This window comes from Mytilus californianus, unplaced genomic scaffold, assembly GCF_021869535.1.
Source record: "Mytilus californianus isolate M0D057914Y unplaced genomic scaffold, xbMytCali1.0.p SCAF_7, whole genome shotgun sequence".
In the NCBI taxonomy this organism is placed as follows: Eukaryota; Metazoa; Mollusca; class Bivalvia; order Mytilida; family Mytilidae; genus Mytilus; species Mytilus californianus.
Genome location: NW_026262723.1, coordinates 99877969 through 99888750, shown reverse-complemented (window position 1 = coordinate 99888750; position 10782 = coordinate 99877969). Strand labels below are relative to the sequence as shown.

Sequence of the window (10782 nt, the reverse complement as noted above, 5' to 3'; positions counted from 1 at the left end):
CTTCCAATTATATAACCAATTTTCATATTATCACATGTGTTGGAACTGACATAACGATATAGATGGTTTAGCAAGATTTTTTGTCTCAAGCGTACCTAATGGAGGTTATCCCAACTTACAGCACTTACATGAAGAGTTGAGTGAGGAAAAACCTGTAAGTAAAACTGCATTTGCATCCTCAATTGACTCTCACAATTCCTCAAGTGCAGTACTGTTATTCCTTAAACAACAATTTGTCAGACTCAAAGATAATAAAAAGCAAGCAGTTAACATGTATTATTTATTAATTTTATGAAATATAAAAAATATAATGGTTTCAAGTATTATGTATATATTGTATAATATATGAATGATATACTATGTAACAATTGCACATATCAATGTTCAACTTCCTCTAGTGAAGAAGTTAGTATGATTCTGGACGTGTTGTGGCACTATGTATCCACCCCAGTGGCACTAATTTTTTACCACACATTTCAACCATCGATCAGCCAGGAATGTGATAGAAGGAACAGCATTTATCCTTCTGTTACAGGAACTTTTAAGGGTTCGTACAAAAACATTATACAGTCAGATCTACAATCTAGGAATTGCTATTTTGTTGGTGAATACAGAAAATGCCATAACATGCATGAAAAATCCAAATGTAAACACAACCTCAACAAAGCAAAAATGATCCTAACATTCAATTAATCATAACAAAATTAAGAACATGAAAAAGTTCATTCATATTTAAATTACAATTATTTTGTTTACATGTAAATAGTTAAAAGGTAATCAAATACCATGGTAGACCCTTTCACATTACAAACATCCTTAGAAACTCTGTTGAAGGTGGGAATAACAATGTCTCCCAGAAAATATTTATGTAAAACCTATAAATCCAGGAGAGCTTCATCATATACCAACAATGCAATGTTTCTGAGCATGACTGCATCTTTGTGCAAAGGGGTCAATAGGTTAAGTATACTGGTTAACAAAAACCCTGTGTATAATCTATAGAAACTTAAAAAATGTAAGTAACTTAATTAATTTAACAAAACAATAAAGTAAGTATTTATATATTTTTCATTTTAAACATATTACAAAAATATAAATTCATTTTACTGTATATTTTAAATATTCAGCAGTTTAAGGATTAATTGATATACACTTTATACACTTTTTACAAATTCATGTTACTATAAAATATTTATCTAAATCAAAATGATAACCTCTTGTTCTGACTTGCTCCAAAAAATTCTTTAACTGAACACTTCAAAATAAAAAATAAATAAAAAAATTAAAACTTTCTTCCATAATCGTCATTCTGTATCCTACTGATTAACAAATAAACAAATAACTTCAAAATAAATAATAAAACTTCATATAATTTTCATCCGATTATTGTAATAAGTATATTCAAGACAAAAGATTTACAATTTAATTTTAGTAAATGCTTTCTACAAAACTACTTCCATTTTCTTCAATCCTTCCAATTTTTTCTAGTAATGGACAGATGACCGAGAATCTAAGATGAGAATTCAAAATTTAACCAAACGAGGGAAAAAAATAATTGATAGTGTTATTATATAACATAATATTTAAAGACTTAGTATTAACAACATTATTTATGTAATTACATGTAACATTTAATGAGCCATATGAATATTACTACGAACATACATTATATCTAACACTACTAGTTTATTGTATAAATCTAGATCAAAATATTAAACTTTAAGGTTTTATTCTAAATCATTTTCACTGTGAATATTATAAAAATAATAATATTTCAGATAGCTACAAAATCTGCAAAACTTTGTACTTGGAATGTAGACCATTAAAAAATTACAGATTTTTTGCTTTACTTTGCAAGAGTAAAGAAACACAGATCTTTTGCTTGGAATGTAGACAGCTGAAGAAACATCCCTTTAATTAAATAAAATGTTCAAATGTAAAATATTACACAAAATTGGCATCCATTGAGGTATACTCAATTTAAATATATGAAGCACCCACGAAAGGCACTTTGTCATCTTTTTTAACAGGAAATTACAAGGAACATAACATTATTGATCCTATTTAAGGCTGCCTTATTATGCCTACCTTGGGTTCACTATGTTAAAATGAACCAGCCCTGAAGAAAGAATACAAGAGGCTCCCTTAAGGAGGAATGTAATCTTTGCAAAACATACATAAAGTACAAATCTTCTTCAAACTTAGCTTATACATTTTTTTTTTACAATAATAAGATATACTAAGAGTAAAGTAACACAGGTAATTTCAATAGATGTTGATATGTAAATATAAATGGCAAAAGACCAATCAAAATTAAACAAAATAATAATAGATGAAAGACCATGAGTACTATAAATTTACAATAGCCTATTTAGTTACTTCCAAAGATAATATAAAGCTCAAAGCAGGAGATTTAGACCTACTAATTCACATCCTAAAAATGATTAACTATCAAAAAGGATATATTTTGATTTTTGTTCAGCATTATCTGTAATATCTAGCAATATCCTTAATGCGCTATAGATAGTAAAGAATGTTTAACAAATTGATGGGTTTTCTTTCTACTCTTCTGTAGCTACATCTTGGTCTAAATACAATGGATTCTGCTAGCAATCATTTCTGAAGAGATACACAAACAATGCATGAGGCATATTGAAATATCACAAATATAGAAGTAAATATATTTTTCCTGGAACAATTTTGTTATCACAGTCTGTATCTACATACATTATAACATTTCAATATATTGGTTACAATAAATATATATTTATATACTTTGAAATGCATAGAACCCTGTACAAACAATATTTTTGCATCTCATTATTTAAACAAGTATTTGATCAACATCATATTTTCAACAACAAAAAATTGTAGCACTATACATCTTTAACATCACAACCATCATTATCACTGTATCTTGGGAATGCATGCTTTAGTTTTTAATTCTACACTTTGGTATAAGTTATTTTTTGTAGAATTTTGGACACTGGAAAAATATATAACAGTCCTCAATGGTATCTTTGTAGGCTTGTCCTGTCAAGAGTACTTCTGTCTGTTAGTGGTCGTTTTCTGTTTTTTGCAATGACTGTCATGTATTGTCCTATTAAGTTGGAAATATCAGATCCCTGAAAAAGAAACAAAAATATGCAATGTGAATTAAGAGTATTTGTTCTGGAAATACCAGTTATATGAATAGTAATGAAAAAAGTATTGTAAGCTATTTCTCACTAATTATACACCCACTCATGTTTCAACAAACAGAAGTCCAACATCAAAGACACTGAAAACATGTCACACGGTACAGTATAACTAAATGAAGCTTTGCAATATTTTTCTATTTTTTGGGGTTATTTCAGGGGATATAATTAATGGCTCGTATTATTCATCCTCCTTAAATTGCACAAATTTATAAGTAAACTAAAATAAAGATTGGTTAATGGTTTAATTTTTCAAAGACAACATAAATAAAAAATTACTTAGAAAAACTCAAAACTAGAAAAAGTAGCATAAACATAACTTTCTACAGTCCTAAATTACCACGTCATCATTTTTCCTGATTTAATTTCCATTCAAGATAATACCTATGAAACACGCAAAAGTTTGCTTTCAATATATATCTTTACCTGTTCAGTTTCAATTCTGACGATTTTCTGTACCATGAGATTACCAAGTTTCATGTCCAGATAATGTTGGTTACTTTCACTTCTATATTGTCTTGTTGACAAAACTTCACTGAATGAATACTGTAAAATAGTTTCCTGTAAACAGAACATAAAAACAGTTAATTTATTGTTAGTTTTAAACAAGTTTTTAACTATGTTCGTTTGCCATAGCATGTTTATGCTTCTTGCAAATAAAGTATTCATTCATTCATTCATTCATTCATTCAATAACAGAAAAAAATGAATACAAGTAGTTAAACTCTAAACCAACTTGTTTTCGCAAGTGATTTATTCGCGGGAATAGAAAATTAATGCGAAAATACATTAAACTTTGATCTTCCTTCATATTAATACATCATTAAAAAATACAAAATCACTTATATAAATGGCCATGAAGTAGGCTAGAAAAGCCTAAACGCAAAATAAAGTATCAGAGAAAATTAGTTGGTTTACAGTATGCTAAATAAAGGAAAAGAAGAGATAATGATGTATAATCTATGACACAAAATCCCTACATGCACATAAAATACAGAGCAAATATAAACAGCACTTTCATTTTATAATGTATGTATTTATGAGAGAAACATGCAGGGCAAATTAGCCTGATTCATAGAAAATTTATATACTTTTGTGAATATCTGATGAAAAATATTTCTTCTTGCTAATAATTTGTACAGTTTTCTCCATTCCAATGTTACCAGTTTATATTTATAACATGCAAATCTAGGCTGTCAAGAATATAAATATCTATCATATAATTTTCTATCTCTGGACAAGATTGATTGAGAGAGTTTTACTGTTTACCATAACACCTAGTGGCAAATATTTCATGCATATTCAGGAAAGTCGTTAGACCCCTGAAGTCCTAATAACTGATTTCACTGTAATTCCAGTCACAACAGAAAATGTGGCATGCAAGATCCAACATCATGCCAACATTATAATGTATATAAGACTACATACTCTTCTCATTATATGTGACAAACAGTGTAAGATACAGTTGCTTACATGTGTCTGTAGCTTGAGGAATTGGATTCCATTTTTATTGACAGCTAACAGACATTCTCCCTTGATGGCTGGAGTAGTTGGTGGATTCTAAAAAAAATAAAAGTATTATTACTCACACAATACAGGAAAACTACAGTGGATACTTTCTAAAATCAATCCAGACATCTCCCGTAAACTTTACTGAATGTTGAACATTAGATAAAACTGTGCATTGATGTTTTAAAATCATTTCCTTTCATTTAATTATATCATAGTTAATTAGGTAAAATAGCAAAATTACACAACGTCTTGAATACTGTAAATTCAGAAATTATTGCATGCATATTTATTGCAATTCATGAACTAAAATGTGAGATTATTTATTGTGATTTCAGGAAAAGCTTCTTACAGATATATGTATCAGATATCAGAATGATAGTTCTTATTATTGCGATACTCACCAAGTCGCAAAACCTGAATCAAAATGTTGCAATAATTACTGAATTTACAGATTATAGTGCAAAAATCTTGGCCAAAGTGATAATCATATTGGAAATGTATTTAAATTTCTTCTATTCACTTGCACCAAAGAACATTTTTGTTCGTTCTATATTAATAGCCAGAATGTTCCTGATATTTGCAATGTAGTCTTAAAATCTGACAAGTCTCATTTACTTTATTTTCAATGAATTTTCATAGCTTTAAAGCAATAGAATCTACATTAATTCCATTAATTATCAATGCCTTAACTTTAAGATAAACCTGCAATATTTCAAAATCATACCTTAATGACAAAGAATGTTGAACCAAACAATGGCCATCTTGCTAGTATATCTAAAATGAAGTAAAATAAAATAAGTTATACACAAAAATTATGTATTCATGAAACCCAATTCAATTCATAAAATGCAGTAATTAAATCCACCATTACTCTTGTGTAATAAAAGTTTTTCAGGTAACAACTTTTCCAAAACATTTAAAAATAAAACTGAGTAGCTTAACTGAAAAATACAGGATCACTATTCACCATGGCATCTAAACATTTGACAGCAACTTACCAACAAACTTAGCCTTGCAATCATAAGGATTTCTTCTCATCACCTCTGTTGAGTGCTGATGTATTCTATTCATCCATTTCTGTGGATTGTAGTCGGATAATTTACGTACAGCACCAGGTAATAAATAGGTCAGGTCTTTTCTATAATTATAGTTCAAAGTTCATTAAACAGTAACCAATGATGACCATTTACACTTTTATTTCACATTTTGTTGTCTAAATATAGCATCATCTTCCTTTTATAGGTAGGGTTGAGGTCTGATTTATCTGTTTTTGTTTCTTTTCTTTTTTAAGTTTTTTGGTGTTTCCCCTCAATAAGTTTAGTATTTTTAAATACTACAAAATTGTTAACATTAAAATGCAGTAACATTATTAACTTACTATTTACTCAATTCTATTGAAGGCTTCATACAGAAATGTATATAAATTTTCCTTTTTAAAGAATAACAAAGAAATCAAACTGGTGACAATATTTGTGTGTATTTCACTTAATATAAGTAACAATTCAATTCAACATTTCAATCATATTCTTCAAGTTTTTTTTTTTAACTTCCAGAAATAAAGCAGTTTTTTATTTTTATACTTCAATATACTACATTTTTGTATTATTTCAAAGTCAACAGTTTTAAGTGCAAGCAAGACCAAATCCGGGTCAGGACCTGCATCGCTGCATGTAATTGATTGAACTTGCAGGTATACTGAAGAATAACTGATCATACCCTTTCATTGAAGAAAAACAACTTTGACAAAAATTTTCATGTACAATGAGTGTTGTAAAATTTCAAGCTATCAGCAAACAGGAAGTGGATGAACAGCAGATGTAAAAGTTGCTTACCACCACAACTCATCATTATCAAGCTGCAGACCAAATATCAAATCCTTCTAAAGAAACCAAGAAAACTATGACAAAACTTTTCTAACCTAGGTCTTTTGAATGGACAGACAGACAGAAAGTCTAGAGGTTACTAGATCTGCTCTCGCCTTTGGCAATGCAAGTAACTATAACTCATGGACAGACAGACCGATTGACAAAGTCCAGCAGTTACTAGACCTGCTATTGCCTTTGGTGACACAGGTAAAAACATTTTCAGCCTTGACGTACAAGGTACTGTCTCTGAAATTAGTCTAGAAAGATTTTATCACTGGTACCCCTTTTCAAAATGAACTATGAGCAAACAACATATAATTCTTACTTACGTTTGAGGCATGCCAACTCTATCAAAAGCCCTGTATAGTAATGATCCCAAGAATGCTACATCATCCTGCAAAACAAAACAAATTATAAGTGAACATATGTCATTCTAAAAGATCTTTGTCAACCATAAAATCAATTTGTTAGGAATGAATCCCAAGACTTCTTTAAAGTTTAGGATAAGTCTTACTGTGGATTCATTAGTATTCATTGGATACCAATTTTCAAGGATATGATGAGTATAGGTAAACCACCAATTTACATGTACAACAAAGTACAAATTTTGTATAGGCTTATATGAAGACTTCGGCAACAGCAAGAAATCAAACAAAGTTTTCCACAATCCATGAAAATTGGTATCCATGAAAATAAATGAACCCACAGTAGTAGAATATATTTTGCATTAAAGTCCACTAAATTATCTTGGTTTTCTCTAAATACTAGTATAAACTGTTATCACAGAGATATGTCTTGCCTATTTGTTATTTTGATAATGCAAATGTTGAAATTAAAATAGCAATACTTTAACATGTAAGTTATGCAAATATTCAAGGTCAATGAACCATGACTGAAGGTACAGGGCTAAACAATCTCCATGGAAATGAGATGTGACAGTGCTAATACAACTGCAAACCAAATATCATTGACTTAACATTATTGGTTCATCTTAAACTGACCTAATCACAAACTAATACATGTAAACTAAGCAAAAGTTTCAAAGTCAATATACCATGACTGAGGGGTAGGGGCCAAATATTCTCCATGGAAATGAGATGTGCTAATGCTTATACAACTGCATACCAATTATCATTGACCTACCACTAACGGTTCCCCTTAAACTGACCTAATCACACATGAAAACTAAGCAAAAGTTTCAAAGTCAATAGACCATGAATGAGGGGGCGGGGCCAAATAATCTCCATGGAAATGAGATTTGCCAATGCTTATATAACTGCATACCAAATATCATTAACCAACCACTAGTGGTTCCCCATAAACTGACCTAATCACAAACTAATACATGTAAACTAAGCATGTGATAATCGTTACACCGAAAAACAAAATAATACCTCATCTTGATGTGATAATCATTACACGGAAAAACAACAAAAATAACTCATCTTGATGTGATAATCATTACACGGAAAAACAACAAAAATAACTCATCTTGATGTGATAATCATTACACGGAAAAACAAAATAATACCTCATCTTGATGTGATAATCATTACACGGAAAAACAACAAAAATAACTCATCTTGATGTGATAATCATTACACGGAAAAACAACAAAAATAACTCATCTTGATGTGATAATCATTACACGGAAAAACAAAATAATACCTCATCTTGATGTGATAATCATTACACGGAAAAACAAAATAATACCTCATCTTGATGTGATAATCATTACACCGAAAAACAAAATAATACCTCATCTTGATGTGATAATCGTCCATCCTTCATTACCAGCAACAAATCATCCATGTAGTCTGGCAGACACTGTAAAACATACAAATTCATATTTAAAAAAATATTTAATGGCAATTGATAACGGTATCATTCAAATACATCTTTAATAAAAGTTTTCCTCTATAACATTTACACCATCAATTTCATTTTATAAAAATGGATCTTTTGAAAAATGTTAAAAAGCTATTCATGATTATGTAAGTTCCTTGATTAGAAGGTTTAGAGAAAATCATCTTACCTGGAAGAACATGAGGTCATTATATAGATTGTTGTCTGTTTGTCTGAAGGGGAAGAACCATACAGTTCTTTGGAAGACTAGTGAGAAATCTCTCTTATTGCGGACAAATTCTGATGTGACATCAAGGATATATTCTGTTGGCCGTAATCTGCTGAAGTGTATTTGATTGGCTTCATCTTCTACAATAAAATAGACAAAAGGTCAGAGGTTAATTTTCACTTAACTCATATAACAGTTAAAATTTCTATGGTAGAATCATTTGGGTATTCTTTTTTATTCATTATTACAAAGTATCTACAAAATTACCATCTGAAAATCTGTGTAAAATTGCAATCATTGCAAAATATGAACTAGAAAGAAAAAAAATTCCGACAAACTAGTAAATTTGTATCCTATCCCATTTGACTTTTTTTTTATTCAATCAATGCCTTAAATGTTTAAAAAAGAAATTGATCAATTTTTAAGACAAAAAAATATGAACTTTTCTGCTACAAATTTTATGGATGAAACTTACTTGTTCTTATAAACAGAGTGTATTCTTCCATCTCTACTGGATCAAATATATCTAATCTATTACAGATGTCTTCAATTATATCCTTAACAACCTGAAAATAAACCAAATAAAATTGAGAATGGAAACAGGGAATGTGTTAAAGAGACAACAACACAACCAAAGACCAGAAAACAGCCCAAGGCCACCAATGGGTCTTCAATCCAACAAGAAAATCCCACACCTGGAAGCAGGAATAAATACAACATCACATGCAGTTTTGTGAGTTGAAACATGTATTTTCATCTACTAAGAAGATAATTTTTTTGTTCCGGTAAATTAATCAATGAGTGATGGATTTCTCTTAGTTTCTTAATTCCATGAAACCAACAAAAATATATAAGTGAATACATAACATGATTCCTTGTCTGATTCAATATTTCATTGTTGCTAGTTCCCTGTAGTTAAACTATTAAAGTTCATATACAGATCCATAGTCAGTATCACTAATTGATCTGGAGAATCTGCTGCTAAATTGCAAATTGAGCATAGGCAAGTGTATGCGTTTTGAATTTTAGAGGAGTAACACAATGGGAGTCAGATGTGGAGCAGGATCTGCTAACTCTTCTGGAGCACCTGAAATCAATCCCAGTTTTTAGTGGGGTTAGTGTTTATAAGTCTTTAGTTTTATGAAGTGTTTTGTGGATTGTAGTTTGTCATTTCATCGTTTACACTTTTTGCCATGTTTTTTTTTCAGTCTCTAATAGACTTATGAGTTTAGATTCATGGTGTCTTCCACCTCTTTTCCCCCCTCCTACATCATGTAGATAACACTTACAGAACAAGGTTTTATATGTACCATGCCTTCTCCCTCTCTACCCCCCTCCCACATCATGTAGATAACACTTACAGAACAAGGTTTTATATGCACCATGCCTTCTTTCTCTGATCCACTATATATAAATGAAAATCTCTTAGAAATTCTACCATTCTGAAAAATAAATTATTACATTTTTAGCATACTTGGACATAACTGCACATACTAATCTCTCCTACAAACACATAGTGAAATTTCAATTCTTAGCAGGAAAAGATGCAGATTAACAAGCATTAAAATGGCAATTAAGTTTCAGTGGTCATCCCTTTAACCAAAAGAAATATCCCCTCATGATAAGAATGGCATATAGTGAGAGGTAACATACAATTGATGGACTGGATTGTAAGAATGGCAGTCCTGAATTATCCCAATTCATGGCCTGACTATTCAAATCCTCTATTATATGAACTTAATACCTCAAAATAGTTATTCAAATGAGTTTAATGGCATTTAACATGTTTAAGTACATATGTACTCCTTAAAAATCATAGTATATCTTATTAAATATACTTTAAACATGTATAAAACATGCACTAGTTCCTTATGCTTAAAATTCCAATGAAGGTTTTGAAAAGTTGGCAGGTATGGAATGGCCTCAAATATAATTATAATGAATGACTAAACAGGGTTCATTGGAAGGAGTCCTCTGACTCAATATATAAATGGATCACAAATATAATTTACCATTATTGGTCACAATAAGGAGTATCATTGCAGAGAAATTAATTATAAATATGTTGTTTTACTCTTGTGCTCTATTAAATAACTGGCAAGCTGGTTCCACTGCATGGTCATAAACAAGAACA

At 30.1% G+C, this 10782-nt stretch overlaps 1 protein-coding gene across 9 annotated transcripts in view; it reads right to left on the bottom strand.

The window, feature by feature from the left end:
- Positions 1-266: 266 nt before the first annotated feature.
- LOC127707404 (unconventional myosin-XV-like) overlaps positions 267-10782 on the bottom strand; it is a 127019-nt gene continuing 116503 nt past the window's right edge. For 8 of the 9 annotated variants that reach the window (XM_052211880.1, XM_052211882.1, XM_052211883.1 and 5 more), the window contains 10 exons: positions 10010-10090; positions 9124-9214; positions 8610-8788; positions 8333-8401; positions 6904-6968; positions 5708-5847; positions 5434-5483; positions 4671-4757; positions 3624-3758; positions 267-3125 (listed from right to left, as the gene is read on the bottom strand). In XM_052211880.1, coding sequence (XP_052067840.1) covers positions 3009-3125; positions 3624-3758; positions 4671-4757; positions 5434-5483; positions 5708-5847; positions 6904-6968; positions 8333-8401; positions 8610-8788; positions 9124-9214; positions 10010-10090 — 1014 coding nt within the window. In that variant the 3' untranslated portion in view covers positions 267-3008. Of the gene's footprint in view, positions 3126-3623; positions 3759-4670; positions 4758-5433; positions 5484-5707; positions 5848-6903; positions 6969-8287; positions 8402-8609; positions 8789-9123; positions 9215-10009; positions 10091-10782 lie in introns of those variants that run through there. The other variant, XM_052211887.1, reaches the window with a different exon arrangement.